Here is a 20421-nt window from a genome sequence, read left to right as displayed (position 1 = left end):
TGTAGAAACATCTCAAGAATGATCAATGGAAACAGGATACACCTGAGCTCAGTTCGAGTCTCATAGCAAAGGGTCTGAATACTTATGTAAATAAGGTATTTCTGTTTTTTTTATTTTTAATACATTTGCAAAGATAATCTAAAACCGGTTTTCGCTTTGTCATTATGGGGTGTTGTGTGTAGATTGATGAAACAAATACAGATATTTCATTGATTGTAGAAGAAGGCTGTAATGTTACAAAATGTGGAAAAAGTCAAGGGGCTTGAATAATTTCTGAATGCACTGTACATCAACCACTGTACGAACTTGTACGTTCTATGCCATAAAGTGATGTATGGTGGTTTGGCATGGATGGAATCGTGGATATAGCTTCTAGTTTAATATGACACATTCTGAGTTAATTTTCCCAACCAGCTATAAGCATATAGTGTCATAGAGAAATGGATGAAAGGTTTGGGAAGGCGTTGTGGCTTCAATTGAAGTGATGCTACATAAAGCACAGCTTCCCTCTCTCCAGCCCCTCTGCAGGAGAACTCCTCTCCACCAACAGCTCCTCTGACTGAGGCTCTGTTTTTGGTACCACCAGGCCAGGGTGATGGATGGGTGGCACTGTTAGTTTTTGGTCATTCACCTCACTTGACAGGCTTTTGTCGATGAAATGTTAGGACGTGCACATCTACACACTCTCCATTCACCTCACTTCCTAACTCACACAGTAAATAAAATGGTCATCACTTAGCGGGCATACTGTGGCAACAGGGGGGGGTTCAACACCACACAATGTACATTTTTCTTTTTCGCCATGTCTCTTGTTCTCTTCCTACCTCTGTTTTAAAGAATGTAGAGATCAATCTGATTCTCGCTTCCCTGACTAACCACCTAAATCAGTGTAACATGGGTTAACACACCTAAAGTGTTTGCCTACAAACCTGACTAAATATGATTGAGAGATGTTCATGCCTAAACACACTCACATTTACCTGCATTCCAAAGTGCTGTATCAATCAACATCTGAGCAGTGGTGTTACCTCCCATAGTCCCTCTATTTTTAATGGTGCAGGTAGATGAGACCAAATCAATACTCCTCTTTGTTTATAAAGGCATTTCTTGTTCCTCATTAGATTAGCTTTGTTTTCTCATGTCGTTGGCTGTTAGCCTTGCGAGCAGCGGGCCGCTCTGCTTGTCTTTCCATTAATGTAATATAATTTATATAGTGCTGCAGTGAGATGTGTTTGGTCCCTGGTGTTGTAAACACATTCCCTAATGAATCTGCATCATAGAGGCATAGGCAGACAGACCCATGGGCCATATTTCCAGGAATCTTTATACTGTTTAACACTAGACAACCTAAACAAGCACTTCACTGATTGGATCAGTCCTGAGTCCCATGTTGTGTCTACAGTAATCCAGGTAGTTGAACATGGACAATAATAGCTTTGGATGGATTCCCTCTGTGTGATAAGGGTTTGGTGTTGAAGTCTACTTCCTTGATTCATCTAAGTGCTGTGTGTCTGTCTCCCTCATCCCTCCCCTCAGGTGCAGACAGGCAGTCAGGAGGACCTGATGGAGGACTACTTCAGCAGAACAGGAGAGCGGGAGAGATCCACCTCCGGCCGGCCTGCTCATAGAGATGGAGCCAAGACTCCAACCAGCTATGTCACGCCCACCGTGAAGAGAGACACAGACCTCCAACGGGCCGGCGAGGTGCCAGGCAGGAACTCCAAACCAGGACAGAGCGTCAGGCCCATCGTCCGGCTCCCTGAGGGATCCACCTCCACACCCCAGTCCCAGACCCTACCCAACCGGGCCAGCAACGGGTTAGGGACAGGGGGGCGGCCCTCACCCCTGGGACCTCCTGCACCCCGTGGAAGTGGTCTGGGCAGCAGCAGTCTGTCTCGGACCTTCAGCCTGGCCTCTGCTGACCTGCTGCGCTCAAACGGTCCAGATAGCTACCGGACAGACAGGGAGGCAGGTGGCTCACCCAGCCAGAGTGGAGGTGGTGGAAGTGTGGACGGGGTGGTCAGGAGGCCTGGGGCTGGAGCCATGGCCAGGGAGCGCCCCCACTCTGCCAGGCTAGCAGGACCCTCGGACATAGACCCCCGCAGGCTGCCTCTGGCTCCACCCAAAGAGGAACCACTCAGCCTGACCCTTCCCCAGCACCACTCCTCCTCCCTATCCTTGCAGCCCGAGCGATACGGAGGAAGAACAACACCAGGCTCCACCCCCAGGAACAACGGACCCAGCACCGGACAACAACAGGGACGACCCAACCCCCAGCAGAATCAGAAGAACCATCGTGGGGAGGTTGCCATGGTGACGCCAGTCAGGGCAGTGCCGGCTCTGAGACTGGAGGAGGCACAGGAGGAAGAGGTGCAGCTACAGGCGGACTCCCCGTTACTGAAGAAACCGGAGGTGGGAGGAGGAGGAGGGCTGAGCTGTGGCACAGAGGAGCCCCCCACGAGCACCCCTGCCTCCCCAGACCCCAATAACGACCCCCAGACTGTGTGGTATGAATATGGCTGTGTCTAGGAGCCGTTAGTGTAGTTACAGACCACAGCCTCAGTACTGTACAAACACTGTTCTTCCTGCTAAACCACAGGATGTCTGGCCTGGTCTTGTCTGGCACTCCTAGGCTGGTCCTTACTGTACTGGATATATCCTTTATGATTCGGACTGTTTGAAACTTCCTAACTGTAATCTTTAATGGTGAAACAGCCAACAACAAAGAAGTTACTGCACACAACGAACACTGTTTTTCCCCTCAGACATCATTACGCGCACGACAGGAGAGCAAAACATGTACTGCTTGTTTGTTTTTTTACCATGCTGCGCAACGTCTTCTCAGCTCGGCATCAAAAACAATAACAGCGGTGGTGTAGCGGCCAGTGGCGCTGTTTCCCCCTACTGCGGATTCTATCTTTAAAGCTTCATAAAGGAGATGCTGGCACAGAGACCACCTCAATCAACACACAACAGGGGCCTGTACCCAGCTGGCAAAAGATATGGTTGATTTGATTTGCATGACCAAGGGACCACCAGTACCGCAGTTACATTAGCACATGAATGCTTTGAGGAAGACAAAAGGCACTAGGGAGCGACGAATGTATTTTAATATTTTTCTATTGGACACCACTGATTCCCCTCAGCTCTCTGTGCACTGTATATACAACCTTGGCCTTGTCCAAGAAGTTATATTCTGAATCTGAAAAACAAACATTTTGGGGAAGGAGAAAAGAACCACTCCCAGAGTAATTGCATGGTAATTTCTGTCCTCCATCTTTAGGAGCTTAAGGACAGACAGTGTTTGATTGTCTCAACACAGCCTCGGAGTGACACATTACTGGAAAAAGGTCTGCTCCAACTTCGAACATACTGTTTTCTGTTGTGGCCTGTGGGTGACCAAACTATGGGCTTTGTGAAACTGGCTTGTGGGGAGCATGTAATTCATCCCATATCTGTCCTTGTGCACGCGAGGCAGGACGAGAAAGTAGAGGGAGAGAGCACCGCACTGACCAACTTCCGAAAAGAGAAAAAGCAGGGATTTTGTAGCAAGAGAGGGGCTACTTTTTAAATGAAAGGAGTGAAGGAGGATTGAGAAAGTGATGGAGATGGAGCGAAAGTGAGTTTTTTTTTAAATATGGACAAAGATGGAAATGGTGACATGATTAAAACAGATGAAGATGCGAGTTAGAGATTGGTCAGGTTGAGAAATAAAACGGTGAAATATTTCATACTGTCCATTACTGACCACCGTGAATGCCCCCAGAAACTAGTGTCTATACCAGAGCTCTCCAACCCTGTTCCCGGAGAGATACCCTCATGTAGGTTTTCACTCCAACCCCAGTTGTAACTAACCTGATTCAGCTAATTATTAGAATCTGGTGCACTAGATTGGTGTTGAAGTGAAAACGTACAGGACGGTTGGAGAGCCCTGCTACATATAGTAGAACACTGTCAGTTTTGATGTTTTCTATATGCATATGATGAATATTATTTTCCAAATTCATTCCAAAAAGCACTATACAATGAAGTAGATAATGAGTCTGAACACTGGATACATTTTTACTACAGAAAACGAGTACATTGTCGACCAAGGGTTTGTCTTTTTCATTTTGAGTTCTTGATAGTGTTAAATGTAGATACTGTCTGCTACCCAGCTCTAAAATGGCAATAAGACTCAATGAATTTATGTTCCCCTCGATGATAAAACTACAGTTTGTCTGCATGTTTTTTTCTCTTTTTTTCTCACCTAAATGTGTTTGTTGTGAAGTGAACAGTGTGTGTTTCATTGTAAGGGTGGTGGTGTTTGAATTGTGCACAACCTCATTAATTCAAAAAGTATCGATGCGTTTTCTGTATTAGTAAAAAGTCAGTGGATAAAATTCTAATTAGACTCCTGTATTAGGTGGATGATTAGTCTGCCTGTTACAGTGTAACAATGCATCAGATGACTATATAGAGCATGAAAATTGACCATATTTGGCACTTTTCTCTACTAAATCAAATTTCCCTTCCACAGCTGTTCTCTTCAGATTGATGAAAGGTTGGTATGGTTGGCATTCCCAAGAGAAATATCATCTGTTTTGCATTGAATCTCACACGTGTGTGTGTGTGTGTGTGTGCGCGCGTGCACACACACACACACACACACAATATGTGTGCCATCACCATGTGTACAGGTGTCTAAGGTCTTGTCTAACTGGTGCACAGTTCCTGTGTGTAATGTACAGTAGGTTAGAGATTTGATTTTGATAATCATGACCAAACACTACTAAAAAATGACTGGAGTTCTAAAAGACACACCTACCAACGTGCACAGATACTGAAATGAAAATATTGCAAATGTTTTCATAGCTTAATGTAGATACATAGACCTTTTCTGTCCAAAAACAATGGAAACCTTTTTAAATAAAGATTTGTAAAATGACGTTTCTGCTGACTCTCTTTGTAGGGCTACACTACATATACAAAAGTATGTGGACACCCCTTGAAAGTAGTGCATTTGCCTATTTTAGCCACACCTGTTTCTGACAGATGTAAAATGTAGCACACATGCAGTCTCCATAGACAAACATTGGCAGTAGAATGGCCTTACTGAAGAGCTCAGTGACTTTCAACATGGCACTGTCATAGGATGCCACCTTTCCAAGTCAGTCAAATTTCTGCCCTGCTAGAGCTGCCTCGGTCAACTGTAAGAGCTGTTACTTTGAAGTGGAAAAGTCTAGGAGCAACAGCAGCTCCGTCACAAGGTGATAGGTCGCACAATCTCACATAACGGGACCGGCGAGTACTGAAGAACATAAAAATCACCGGCCCTCGGTTGCAACACTCACTACAGAGTTCCAAACTGCCTTTGGAAGCAACGTTAGCTGGAGCTAACTCTGGAGCAGTGGAAACGCGTTCTCTGGAGTGATGAATCACGCTTCACCATCTGGCAGTCCGACAGACAAATCTGGGATTGGCGGATGCCAGGAGAACACTACCTGCCTGAATGCATAGTGCCAACGTTCGGTGGAGGGGGAATAATGGTCTGGGGCTGTTTTTCATGGTTTGGGCTAGGCCCCTTAGTTCTAGTGAAGGGAAATCTTAACTCTACAGCATACAATGACATTCTAGACGCTTCTGTGCTTCCAACTTTGTGGCAACAGTTTGGGGAAAGCCCTTTCCTGTTTCAGCATGACTATGCCCCTGTGCATAAAGTGAGATCCATACATAAATGGCTTGTTGAGATTGATGTGGAAGAACTTGACAGGCCTGCACAGAGCCTTGACCTCAACCCCATCAAACACCATTGGGATGATTTGGAATGTTGACTGCGAGCAAGGCCTAATCGCCCAACATCAGTGCCCAACCTCATTAATGGTCTTGTGGCTAAATGGAAACAAGTCCCCTCAGCAATGTTCATTCATCTAGTGGAAAGCCTTCCAAGAAGAGTGAAGGCTGTCATAGCAGCAAACGCGGAGACCGACTCCATATTAATGCCCATGCTTTTGGAATGAGATGTTCGACGAGCAGGTGTCCACATACTTCTGGTCATGTAGTGCATTTCTGTTACTGTGTTACTATGGTTTGACCATTGTCAAGGTAATATGTCACCATCAGGTTGTTAAGAGATGACTGTCATGTCATTGTATTATGGGCAGTTACACTTTGCAATCAAATGGCTCTTGCTTGGCATACATTCTAAAGTGGAAAAGTGATTATTACCGTGTATCAAACTATACACTATATGCAGAAGACTAACAATTGTCACTGAAAATGTTACTAAAACACATTTTACTTGAGTAACAGTGCAGATGCAACGTTTCATAACAGAATGACAGTAAAACCTGGTAACGGGACATCATGGGTCGTTGATCTGTACTCTATAGAAATGAATAATTATGAATGTCTCTCCCTTCGTTATATTTAAAGATTTGGGTATTATTCTACACACAAGCTATTATTATAATGAGCTCGATCTCCAAACAAGACCAAATTTGGTTGGTCCAAGCCAGACTAAATCTGTACCAATCATAGATGTCCAAACTTGTGAAATATAGACATCACAGAACAGCACAGTACATTACAGTAGAGTTCAGTACAGTAGAGCACAGTAAAGAGTGTAGTTCAGTTGAATATTACATACTGTACACTACTCATGTGTGTTCTACTGTACTGAGCTGTAATGCACTGAGCTATACTCTACTGTGCTGGACTATGCTCCACTGCAACGTGGTTTGTGACTACTATGAAGGCAAATCATTAATGCAAAATTAAATATAAATGTTAATATTAGTTTTCAGGGGCCTTTAGTTAAACATTGTGTTTTGATGCATTTCTAATAATTTTAAATGCTTTTCCTAGTAGTTTTTTTAGACCCCTTTTCCATCGGTGTGCCCAGAAATCAAAGCCTTTGTCAACCATTTTTCATCCTAAATATTAAGAATAAGCAAACGTATCTATGCATTCATTTCACAAAAATATAGACACTTCACTTTCATTTGACATCAACTTTGATATACTCATATAAACTTGGTGCTCTTTGGTACCTTTACATGAAAATTACCTTCTCCTTTAACCATACAGCCACTGCTGAATAAGATCTAGACCCACCCATACTGTGCAACTGACTCAAGTTTAAATATTACCAGAGGGTCGTTTCTAACATTAATCGCATGAATAGACACACAGGCTAGGGTTGTAATGTACTGGGAAGGGGGAAGGAAATTACTCTGAATGATGATATAGTTCAAGAAGATATGCTGACAAAATAAGGCACTAGCGAAACCAGCATTCTTATAATGAAAGTAGGGTTTCTCAGAATCTGTTGGTCTGTGGCACTGAGCCCTATAAAGCCCGTAACCACCGTGCCCTCCCGTCTCTAACGCCAGATGTGAGCAGTGCCTCTTTCGCGCTACAGCTGCCTTACTTTCGGATTGGTCAGTAACCAAGCGCTTGGTTCTTCAAAGCACTCAGAGAGTTACTGCCGAGAAACCTAGCGACTCTCACCATCAAAGACCGCGAACAGCCTATTTCAAGGGGCGTGGATAAGGTAAAATCATATCTTTAGTATATCGCTAATTATTGGCGTTTGTGGCTTAATTAGTCTACTGTATAGTGCAATATAGCCTGTTCATTGCGGCACTACCAATGCATTTCGAGTTTTTGAATAATGTATAGGCTAAGCCTTGGTGGATCTAATTGGTTTTTTAAAGTATTGTTTGAAATGCACTATTATATTTTCTCAGTGCGCTTATTTATCTTTGCAAATCATTCCTAAATGTTGTGCTGTTTGCAATTGTACAATAGGCTTTCCTGTGTTTGGTGTCTGAGGGAAGTAGCCTAGATTGTATGTATCCTAAGTAGCCTGCATTTGTATGTATCCTATTAACGCCTTCTAAATACAGTTATCCTATTGAACATCTTTACAGTAGCTTACTTAATGGGAAGTGCATGGTGCTGTGGTGTGGACCGTAGGTTAGCCAGTGGACAAGAGTTCTGCATGGAGACCAATGCGATTAACAGGTGCAAGATTTTGGAAAGGATTTTGCATATTGTTGAGTGAGTAATATCAATAACGGTAATGTATTTTCTAGCTTAAAAAAATGTATAAACATAGGCTACTATCCTCGTTGGGGACATTATTCTAACGTATTTTGGGTGGTATTAGGCTATATTTTTATGATTGTCCGATATTGGAGTATGCATCAAATTCTGCTCAACTGGTGGTGGAATAAGTATTGTTTGGGAGTTTAGCACAAGAGTACTACGTAGGTTAAGAAGTCAAACAAAGAGGAAAAGAAAATATGCCGATGCATATTGGAGCTTCTCAGTGGGCCAAACCATGTCCTCAGTCTCTCTTAGTGGACCAAGCAATGCCCTCCGGTGACAAAAGTTGGGTACCACAGAGCTGCCAGTCTTCATCTCCTGTGGCATTAGTCTATGAATGAATAGCTTGGCTGGCATTGAGCTATGAATTGATTCAGACTTTGTCTCTTACACACACAATCCCCAAATGACTATTTAGAAAGGAAAGTAGAGACTGCTGAAATTAACCAGACATGAAGTGGATCTCAATACTCATTGGCAACTTACAGTAGTGCTTTTGTAACAGACTTAAGAACGCACCGTAAACTCACTCCACAGCTTGCTTGAAATGTCACCGATGGACCTATCCTATTTGGATAACTCGAACGGTTGGTACGTTGTCAAGGAGGGTGGTAACTTGTGTTAGCGAAGCAGAGGTCCTAGGTTCAAGCGTCGGTGTGCGCCGAATCAGGAGGAAGCAGTGGTCTCTAAGTAAGTAATGTGCTGTCACTTATTTACAGTGGTGCTGTGACCTAGATCTACAGTTGCACTCAATTCAACGCTGGGGTCACTGTTAAGGAAGTTTGAGGGATGAATGTAGCACATGGGGATGTGTGAAACTTAATCGTCAGCCTGAAGTGTCCTCACCCGCTCCAGCGAATAGCTAGCTTTTCGTGAGACCCTGGTAAGAAGCTTCAGGAGAGCAGTCAATTGTTATAGCAAGGCAGAGGGCCTGGGTTGGAGCTTCGGTGTTAGAGTCAGGAGGAAGTGGGACTTCCTAAGCAAGCAGCGTGACATCCTTTAAACTTTCAGTAAGACATTATCTCAAGGTATGATTGTGTTGTGATGTTTGTATTCTGCTGATTTATTGCTCAGTCTTTATTGGTCTGGTGCTGGTAGAGAAAGTTATGGTATGCACTTACAGACTCCTCTTTATGACCATAATGTCAGCCACGTCCTTTCTGCAGGATAGGGAATGTTGTTATTGATCTAAAATATTAATACTAGAAATCATCCTAATACAATATCAATCAGTAGCTAATGTCCTCGTAAACCAATTATGATTTGGTACTGTACTTTTGCCCAATGGGATCACACAACAAATGTGAGTGTACATTATGATTATAATGAGGATGTGGTGGTTATAATGACCAACTTGCTGCCTGGTACACCTGTTGCTCTCTCTGCTTCTCCTCCACGGCTCTGTAATTGCCCCTGATGGGATATATAAATCTGTATTTAATTGAACTGAATAGAACCAGACAAGGACATAAGCCTGTGGAGCAGGCATGTTCCAATATCCACACCTGCATAGCACTTCAAATTACCAGTACATTGCTTTTTTCAAGTGGTATGCTGGTGTGGGTATTGGAAGAACTGTTTTTGGTTCTGGGTAGAACCCTTTTGGGTTCCACGTAGAACCATTTCCACAGATGGCTCTACATGGAACCCAAAATGGTTCTACCTGGAACCAAAAAGGGTTATCCTATGGGGACAGCCGAAGAACCCTTTTGGAAATATTTTTTCTCAGTGTATAGTCTTGCTTGTGACAATACAGAATGACCACATGTTGATGCGTTACTTGAGTTCTCATGGTTTGTGTCTAAAATGGGACCCAATAGGACTCTGGTGAAAAGAATTGCCCTATAGATGGAATAAGGCAATATATATGAAATATGGTACATTATATAGGGAATAAGGTGCTATTTCAGACACGTACATCATTCCATGTCAGACGTGATTAGACTGAATTAGCCCAGATAGGACAGATTTGTTATTCTAGGCTTGTCTTTATTGGAAAGAGATGCTCATTACATGCTGAGGGTCCACTGGGAATTCTAGGACTTGCTGTGAGATGGACCTGCCTGTCAACAACATCATCAGCCTCAGCCTGAGCACCTCTAGGGGTTGGCTGTTCTTTGACTACAGAGATCTGCTGTGTGAAATAGGGGACACAGTTTAAACAAATATTTGTTGTGTTCAGCACAACGTAGTTAAGCGTTTTTGCAACCAAATGTGTGTTCTAAATGGTTTCACATTTCCTGCCTACTGAACACGCCCGTGGCTACACTTCAGTTTCAGTGGGGATGGTTTATGGCTTTGTGTTGATCCAAATCTCCATCTGCACATGGGCATATTTAGACAGGTTATATGAGGACAGAAGTTAGCGCAGAGTAACTGATGGACGTGTTCATTTTGGAATAATATCACAGTGTAGGAAGGACCTGAGGCTAATGATGCGTTTTAATATTTCATCACTTCATTCTTGAAAAGTAATGTTGATTTGAGACAAACTCCTTGTTCTTCAGCAGCACGTGTTACTACTCCAGGCATGAGTACAGTACATCTTGGCCACAAGGGGAACTTTTATCAAATGTTGGTCATGTGACATACACTATCTTGCTTGTCCTGTTTCCATGGTTACCGTGCTGTCCTCCCTCTGTGTTGACTATCTTGTATTTCTGATATAAAGCCACAGTAGTTCCAATTTAGTTTGCCAAGGTAACAGGCTTAGGGCTGTTGGCAATCAATACATGTAGTTCAGGCCAGCTAGTAGAGTGCAGACCTCACTGATCTCTGCCTCTGTGATAAAGCAGAGGATCATTTCACATAGAACAGCAAAAGCTCTTGGGAAATCACACCAGCTAGTGTGTGTAATTTATCATTCCTGAACAGAGCAATGCCCTGTATTTTAATGCTCACACACTGAATGTTTGAGTGTTGTTACAAGTGTAATAAACTGTTACTACACAGGCATAATATACGTTTTCATTAGGTTTGTCATTCATGTGTTAATGGTTTACAAAAGAGCATATGGCTTCCCTGAGAAGCTGTGAAGTTTTGACTGGGTCTAAGTTATGATGAGATCTTCTCTCTGTCCTGCAGGCCTTTTTGTGGAGGGCTAGTCTGAGATAAAGTTGGGCAAACTGTTCCCTGTACTCTCCTCTGTCCTCCTGAGGTCACTCACAGCAGCACAGAAGAATCACTCCAATTGGAGGTCTGGAGTTATTAAGTAAAGCTTGCAAATAGTTTCATCTGTAACAGGATACTGGTATGCTATTTGTGACCGACCGCCTTGATTCGGTCTTATGTAGCAACGTTTTAAATTGTGTTTTTTACATTGGATAAAATCAGAGACACAGCTATAAAATGGTATATCATACACTACAGTTGAGGAACAATGGGGAAAGTATTTTTTTTTAGAAAATGTCCCTTGAACGCTGTGGTACCTAGTGGAGAGCTCTTCTTTGTCTACACCAATTCAGCATTGTTCACATCCCCTTAAACCAGCCCCACCCATCTCTTTAAGGATTCACATGTGAGGTCATGTGCTAAACAGTGAGTAGTGTAGTAAAGATTACGACCAAAAGAGGTAAAAAGTAGAAGCCTAAAATAAGGTAAACAGAAAGTGTCCAAATATTAGATAACACATACCCAGACTCTTGCTAAGTGGGTGTGTCTCTACAGCGAACTGATTACTTGCATACTAGCAATATCAAAAAATAGATGGTGTCAATTCTAGAGAGAGAACAAAATAATATACTGTATATACAAGAACAATATCAATATCAATGATACTGGTGATGGGGTAGGTACAGTTGAAGTCGGAAGTTTACATACACCTTAGCCCAACTCATTTAAACTCAGTTTTTCACAATCCTGACATTTAATCCTAGTAAAAATGCCCTGTCTTAGGTCAGTTAGGATCACCAATTTATTTTAAGAATGTGAAATGTCAGAACAATAGTAGAGTGAATTATTTATTTAAGCTTTTATTTCTTTCATCACATTTGCAGTGGGTCAGAAGTTTACATACACTCAATTAGTATTTGGTAACATTGCCTTTAAATTGTTTAACTTGGGTCAAACGTTAAGGGTAGCCTTCCACAAGCTTCCCACAATAAGTTGGGGGAATTTTGGCCCATTCCTCCTGACAGAGCTGGTGTAACTGAGTCAGGTTTGTAGGTCTCCTTGCTCGCACATGCTTTTTCAGTTCTGCCCACAAGTTTTCTATAGGATTGAGGTCAGAGCTTTGTGATGGCCACTCCAATACCTTGACTTTGTTGTCCTTAAGCCATTTTGCCACAACTTTGAAAGTATGCTTGGGGTCATTGTTCATTTGGAAGACCCATTTGTGACCAAGCTTGAACTTTCTGACGGATGTCTTGAGATGTTGCTTCAATATATCCATATAATTTTCCGACCTCATGATGCCATCTATTTTGTGAAGTGCACCAGTCCCTCCTGCAGCAAAGCACCCCCACAACATGATGCTGCCACCCCATGTGCTTCATGGTTGGGATGGTGTTCTTCAGCTTGCAAGCCCCCCCCCCCCCCCCTTATTCTCCAAACATAATGATGGTCATTATGGCCAAACATTTCGATTTTTGTTTCATCAGACCAGAGGACATTTCTCCAAAAAGTATGATCTTTGTCCCCATGTGCAGTTGCAAACCGTAGTCTGACTTTTTTATGGTGGTTTTGGAGCAGTGGCTTCTTCCTTGCTGAGCGGCCTTTCAGGTTATGTCGATATAGGACTCGTTATACTGTGGATATAGATACTTTTGTACCTGTTTCCTCCAGCATCTTCACAAGGTCCTTTGCTGATGTTCTGGGATTGATTTGCACTTTTCGTACATCTCTAGGAGACAGAACGCGTCTCCTTCCTCAGCGGTATGATGGCTACGTGGTCCCATGGTGTTTATACTTGCGTACTATGGTTTGTACAGATGAACGTGGTACCTTCAGGCATTTATAAATTGCTCCCAAGGATGAGCCAGACTTGTGGAGGTCTACAATTCTTTTTCTGAGGTCTTGGCTGATTTCTTTCGATTTCCCCATGATGTCACGCAAAGAGGCACTGAGTTTGAAGGTAGGCTTTGAAATACATCCACAGGTACACCTTCTAAAGCCATGACATACTTTTCTGGAATTTTCCAAGCTGTTTGAAGGCACAGTCAACTTAGTGTATGTACATTTCTGACCCACTGGAATTGTGATACAGTGAAATAATCTGTCTGCAAACAATTGTTGGAAACATTACTTGTGTCATGCACAAAGTAGATGTCCTAACCGACTTGCCAAAACTATAGTTTGTTAACAATACATTTGTGGAGTGGTTAAAAATGACTCCAACCTAAGTGTATGTAAACTTCCGACTTCAACTGTAAGCTGTATGCATACAATACGGGGTAAAGTGGCAGAGCAGCAGGATAAAAAAATAAATAGTAACAGCAACATATGGTGTGTGTTAGGAGAGAGTAATGTGAATAGAGGCACTGCAGATAGTGCTGATGACTGAACTCACCACCAGTGATGAACTGGTCTGTCCGAACCACGCATGAACAAGGGAATCTATTCGGAGAGCCTGTTTCTGTCCTGCCCTTGACTTTGGTGTAGGTCATGTGATGTCTATAGTCTCTTCGTCGCAAAGCTCCCTGATCTTCTCAAAAAGAGAAGTTTGTCTAGCTGTGTCCAGTCCAAGTGGTGCTTGTACAGGCATACCATCTATGGGAGGAAGAATGTCAGCGTTGCTCAGCAGCTGAAACCTGGTCCCAACTGAGTCCGAATGCTCCTTGGCGACCACACCAGGCTCCAGTGCATTTTTATTAGGGTTTGGCTGGGGTAGGACGTCATTGTAAATAAGAATTTGTTCTTAACTAAAATTATGAAATAAAAATGAACACTTCACGGCAGACCCCTTTCAATAAGACGTCGTTTGAGTTTTGTTTGTACAGCTTACTTGGTCCGTTGTGTCAAGTCACTCTGGTTCACACTGACCGTGTGCAAATGGCATAAGAATCGTCCTCCTGAAAGTAGTCCATCACAACTCTTTCCCACTGACCTTTGTCGATAGCGCCTGATAAATTCAGGGGATCAATGTTATTGGGAGCAGTAGCAACACATTTGCAGTTCTCCATGGCTAACGTTATATCTTTAGAAAAAAAACTGCAGTAGAAAGGATTGCACATAGCGAGCAGCTCATTTTATAGACAGAAGATGCTACACAGCAGACCAATCTGAAACTCATCTCCCAGGATGCCCAGCCCATTCATTATCTCAGCCAATCACGGCTAGTGGGAAGGTTCCTGTCTTTTTTTCTGTGGCTAAACCAACTAGGCTTGTAATTTAACTTTACCTTTATTCGTATTTACACATGACATACAACTTTGTTATTAAGGCACATGGTTAAATAAAACACGAAAGCTCAAATGTTCCAGAAGGCATTTCTGCCAAAAAAACGCATTCAAAACAAATATAAAAAAGAAACTTTCGAATGCCTCTCCTGTGAAGTTGTGACTTGCGATATACGCCTAGTTTCCTGAAACTAGTCACATTTTAAGATGTGAGTAGCTATCTCAGATTGTCCCAGTCTGCTGCTAAAGCCTTGTTCTTAGTCCGTGCATTATTATATTACTCTATCAAAGGACTCTCATTTTATCGTTTTGATTTCAGGAACTCAATGACAAAACAAAAATCCTCGTGACATTTTGTTGTTTCTTCTTCCAGACACTACGGTGTCCCCATACCGGGACGGTTGTTGCTCACGTGCGCTAATGTGACTATAATGACGTTGTAATTAACAGCAAACTTTCCAGGACATACGCATGTCTTTATATGGGCAGAAAGCTTACATTCTTGTTAATCTAACTGCACTGTCCAATTTACAGTAGCAATTACAGTGAAAAAATACCATGTTATTGTTTGAGGGGAGTGCACAACAACAACACACTTTTACCACGGCAACTGGTTTGATATATTCAGCTCTGAAGGTAAATAATGGACTTACATTCAGTAATCTTGCTCTGATTTGTCATCCTGAGGGCCCCAGAGATGAAACGTAGCATAGTTTGATAAAATCAATTTTTATAATTCAAATGTAGGAACAGGGTTCTACAGTTTAAACCCATGCCGTCTCTGGGTCCGCACCCACAGCGCCCGGCCATCTAGATGTGTGAAAGTTCATGTATAAGCTAATGATCCATCATGTATGACATTCCTGGGAGTGTATAAGCTTCAATTTTGTATTACCATATCAGTTTTGTATGTTTCTGTAGTTATGTACTTGAAAATGTATCAATTGACCAGTTCGGCACATTTGGGCAGACTTAATACAAAATACTGTGCAGTATTGCGACGCTTCACTGGGTCAGTCTGAAACTTTGCACATGCACTGCTGCCATCTAATGGACAAAATCTAAATAGCTCCTAAACCCCTATATTACATTATGGCCTTTCTCTTGCATTTCAAAGATGATGGAACAATTTATTTTATAGAAAATGCATGTATTTTTTTTGTATCATCTTTTACCAGATCTAATGTGTTACATTCTCCTACATTCATTTCACATTTCCACAAACTTCAACGTGTTTCCTTTCAAATGGTATCAAGAATATGCATATCCTTCCTTTCTGTCCTAAGCTACAGGCAGTTAGTCATTTTGGGTGAAAATTGGAAAAAAATGTCAGATTGTCCCAGTCTGCTGCTAAAGCCTTGTTCTTAGTCCGTGCATTATTATATTACTCTATCAAAGGACTCTCATTGTATCATTTTCATTTCAGGAACTCAATGACAAAACAAAAATCCTTTCCTCGTGACATTTTGTTGTTTCTTCTTCTTCCAGAGCTGAGTGAGTGGAATGGCCAGGACTGTCGTTGTTTTGAGTCAAACTCACTGTGCTGGGCCCCACAGCCTGGTACTGTGTGGGTGCTAACAGAGAGGAACAAAGCATGTGGACCACGTCTGCTATGACAGTCAACATGTCTGAGGCTGAGCCAGATCACATTAACTGCACCATCAGCCATGAGATCCACCAGTACCTGTTCTCTGTGGCCTACATCCTGGTTCTTTTGATTGGCGTTCCCACCAACGCCTACTCCCTCTACCATGCCTGGCTTCAGCTGAGAGACAAGAACGAGCTGGGGATCTACCTGCTCAACCTGACCGTGTCAGACCTCCTCTACCTGGCCTCTCTGCCTCTCTGGCTGCAGTACATCTTCCAGGGAGATGACTGGAGACAAACTGAGTGGCTTTGCCAGCTGTGTGGCTTCCTGCTCTATGAAAACATTTATGTTAGTATCGGATTCTTATGTTGTATCTCTATAGACCGTTACCTGGCCGTAGTGTACCCATTCCGCTTCACAGCTTTTCGAAGTATGCGGGCAGCCACGTTGGCCAGCGCCTTCATCTGGCTGAAAGAGATTGCTGTGGGTGTTGTCTTTTTCAGACACAAGGAGCTAAGCAGGGACAGCACCAACCAATCAGTGTGCTTTGAGCACTACCCCATGCAGCCGTGGGAGTACCCAATAAACTACTACCGTTTCGCCGTTGGCTTCCTGTTCCCACTAGGCATCCTGTCCGTGTCGTATCTCCGCGTCCTGCGGGCGGTCGGAAAAAGTGTAGGCACGCAAAGCACCCAGAAAACGCGCATCAAGAACCTGGTGACCAGCACCATTGTCATTTTCCTGGTGTGTTTCTCTCCATACCACGTGTTCCTGCTGGTGCGTACCATCTTAGAAAGAGACTGCCCCTTCATAATCAACATCTTCAACTACTACCACGTCTCCCTGCTGCTCACCAGCTTCAACTGCGTGGCCGACCCAGCGCTGTACTGTTTCGTCAGTGAGAGGGCCCAGCAGGGGATCCAACAAGCTCAGGAGGCCTGTAGGCAGGCCCTCTGCTGCTGCTGCCACAGGGGACAGCACAGCCCCGTCACAACCACAGGTACAGACTCCGAGGTGGCCACCTCCAACGAGAACAGAAAAGTCTCAGTCACACTGCTGACGTCTAGTAGTAATATTAATAATACATGGGTTTTATGAAGCTCTTTTGAAGGACCTAAAGACACTTGAATAGTAGACTAGGAGCTAGGGTTGGATTTGGATGAGAGAGAAGGTCGGGGAAAAAATACATACAGTGACAGGACATTGGACATGAGACATTGGACAATGATATGATTATGGGCAGTCCTATGAGCAGTAACATGTGAAGGTCATAGGAGCCCATCAAATTCGCTGTTAAATGAAAGCTAAGAGTCTATATTTTTGAGAAATTAACGCATATATACACTTTTCAACCATTTCCAATGCAAAGCATGTGGAATAAGCAAAGGCTTTGATTTCTGTTCAACCAGATAGAAAAGGGGTCTTAGATAACATCTACCAGAAAAAGTCTTAAAGGTATCAGAAATACATGAAAACCCAGTAATGTTGAAGTAAAGACCCTTCCAAGTAATATCTATATATTTATATTTAGTTTTGCAGAAATGTTTTGACATCTGTAAGTTTAAGGAGTATTGCCTAGTGTCTCGTCATTCTCTTACCAGAAACATATCTTTAAGATATTTTCTCATTTCTCTCCCTCATGAGGAGGGAGGATAATGAAAGTTCACATAAGTAACAATTAAAGGTAGACCTACCGATTTGAGTGTTTTTACTGATAACAATTTGGTTTATGATTTATTAAGTGATTTAAAACGTGTCATTTTGTTACCAAATTGGTAACGGAATGACTTCTCCAGTTGAAGTCACTTCTCCTGGTTCTTATTGCCACCTAGCCATGACTCTCATGAGCCCTCTCTATTTCCATTTACTGTAACCAGCCCTCTCACCCACTGAGCACCGACGGAGACCGCGCGTCCTTGGACGTGGAAAAGTAGTTTACATTTTGTCAGTCCAAATCTAAACCAATCATAGATGTCTGTTTCTACTGTACTGTACTGACCTTTACTATGCTGAACTATACTGCGCTGTACTGACATTTACTTTTCTGAACTATACTGTACTGTACTGACCTTTTACTGTACTCTGCTCTACTGTGCTGTATTTTGGTGCTGTACTTTGTTGTCCAAACGTGTGAAACAATGACGTCTATGATTGGTACAGATTTGGTCCGAACCGGACCAACCAAATTTGGTCTTGTTTGGGGCCGGAGCTCATTAGAATAATAGCCATTGTGTAGAATAATGCATTACATTTGTTCTACCTTTTGTGTACCTTTTTTAGGATACATCACAATGAGGAGAAGGACATTCATAATGATGCACTTCTGTATAGTACAGATCATGGTCTCATGATGTGACCATCTGTTTCCGGGTGTTAATCCACTTCACTTACTGTATGTAGTTCAATAACCAAAGTAGATTTTTCTTTTCAAACTCAAGTTGTCATATCACTGCTGACACCGATTCTTTCTGCAAACATCTTTGAATCTTAATTTGGAGTAAAACGTGGTCCAAAAAAACTGAGGGAGATTATATTGGCATTCTGTTACCAAACTTTACATCTGCACTGTTCTTCGAGTCAATGTTTTTGTAAAATATTCAGTGGAAATTGTTAAAAGTGGTCCTTGTGCATAGAGCTGTATGCTTTGTTGAACTTTGCAATCAATGGTTTTTGTCTGGCATACAGTCTGTGTCATTCTGTTACAGTGGCCTTGGACATATGACATAGTAAAAGTGTTATAATTAAGGTAATAACATGTGAATATGATGCTTTTTGTTTTTTAAATGAATGTTTTATACTTTCTTTAACATGTGCAGGACACTTGCACAGGTGATGCTGCCTTGTGTATAAGCCTGAGTTGAAAACTATCTTCAATACCAAGTTCTTTCTGCAACATTGTCAGGTTTTAATCTTTCATCACATTATGTAATATTCATTGTGTGTTTATGGTTTTGAGAGTGACTCTGAATTCATATGTCATATCAGCACAGATTCGACATATCAGCACAGATACGACATATCAACATAGCCTCTTGACCAAACTTATCTCTATTTCCTGTTTGTTTCTTTTTAAGTACACTGAACAAAAATATATAAAGTGTTGGTTTCATGAGCTGAAATAAAATATCCCAGAAATGTTTCATACACACAATAGCTTATTTCTCTTAAATGTTGTGCACACATTTGTTTACATCCCTGTTGGTGAGCATTTCTCCTTTGCCAAGATAATGATTCACCTGACAGGTATGGCATAACAAGAAGCTGATTAAACAGCATGATCATTACACCTTGTGCTGGGGACAATAAAAAGTCACTCTAAAATGTGCAGTTTTGTCACACAACACAATGCCACAGATGTCTCAAGTTTTGAGGGAGCGTGCAATTGGCATGCTGACTGCAGGAATGTCAACCAGAGCTGTCATTTTAGAGAATTTGGCAGTACTTCCAACCGGCCTCACAACTGCAGACCACGTGTAACCATGCCAGTCCAGGATCTCCAGTACCGGCTTCTTCACCTGCGGTGTTGTCTGAGACCAGCCATTCGGACAGTTGATGAAACTGTGGCTTTGCACAACCAAAGAATTTCTGCACAAACTGTCAGAAACCATCTCAGGGCAGCTCATTTGTGTGCTCTGCGTCCTCACTAGGGTATTGACCTGACTGCAGTTCTGCGTCGTAATCGACATCACTAACACGCTGGAGAAGTTTGCTCTTCACGGATGACTCCCAGTTTCAACTGTACCGGGCACATGGCAGGCAGCGTTTATGGCGTTGTATGGGTGAGCGGTTTGCTGATGTCAACGATGTGAACAGAGTTCCCCATGGTGGCAGTGGGGTTATGATCTGGGCAGGCATAAGCTACGAGCAACGAACACAATTGTATTTTATCGATGGCAATTTAAATGCACAGAGATACCGTGACGAGATCCTGAGGCCCATTGTCGTGCCATTCATCCGCCGCCATCACCTCATGTTTCAGCATGGCAATGCACGGCCCCTTGTCGCAAGGATCTATACACAATTCCTGGAGTTGTGAAAATGTCCCAGTCCTTCCATGGCCTGCATACTCACCACAAGTCACCGATTTGAGCATGTTTGGGATGCTCTGGGTCAACGTGTATGACAGTTTTTCTGATCCACACCCCTACCTTTTTCTTTTTAAGGTATTTGTGACCAACACATGCGTATCTGTATTCCCAGTCATTTAAAGATTAGGGCCAATTTAATTTATTTCAATTGACTGAATTCCTTATATATAATGTAACTCAGTAAAATGTTTGAAATTGTTGCATGTTTATGTTCAATGTACAAGTAGTTATTATCTTAATAGGTCCTCTGGGATTATTGCTGCTCAATATATGTGAATTGCTCCCAGTTTCAGGGGTACGTAAGGATTCCTTAGCTCAG

General features: G+C 42.6%; 2 protein-coding genes across 2 annotated transcripts in view; both read left to right on the top strand.

Moving 5' to 3' along the window:
• The window catches only part of ccdc88c (coiled-coil domain containing 88C), an 82260-nt gene extending 78631 nt beyond the window's left edge, over positions 1-3629 (top strand). Inside the window, exon 32 of the mRNA XM_021574068.2 lies at positions 1537-3629. Coding sequence (XP_021429743.2) covers positions 1537-2529 — 993 coding nt within the window. The 3' untranslated portion in view covers positions 2530-3629. The remainder of the gene's footprint in view (positions 1-1536) is intronic.
• A 3545-nt stretch (positions 3630-7174) lies between these two features.
• Positions 7175-19182, top strand: LOC110497741 (ovarian cancer G-protein coupled receptor 1). Its single transcript, XM_021574067.2, has 2 exons — positions 7175-7534; positions 15915-19182. Exon 2 carries the CDS (start codon positions 16021-16023, stop codon positions 17110-17112), a length of 1092 nt encoding a protein of 363 aa, XP_021429742.1. The 5' UTR covers positions 7175-7534; positions 15915-16020; the 3' UTR covers positions 17113-19182.
• The last annotated feature ends 1239 nt before the right edge of the window (positions 19183-20421 follow it).

The sequence above is a fragment of the Oncorhynchus mykiss genome, chromosome 19, assembly GCF_013265735.2.
Source record: "Oncorhynchus mykiss isolate Arlee chromosome 19, USDA_OmykA_1.1, whole genome shotgun sequence".
NCBI classification, from domain to species: Eukaryota; Metazoa; Chordata; class Actinopteri; order Salmoniformes; family Salmonidae; genus Oncorhynchus; species Oncorhynchus mykiss.
This window is presented reverse-complemented; position numbering and strand designations above follow the sequence as displayed.

Excerpts from the sequence above, each read along its gene's own strand:
- LOC110497741 (XM_021574067.2), top strand. The coding sequence starts at position 16,021 with ATGTGGACCACGTCTGCTATGACAGTCAACATGTCTGAGGCTGAGCCA.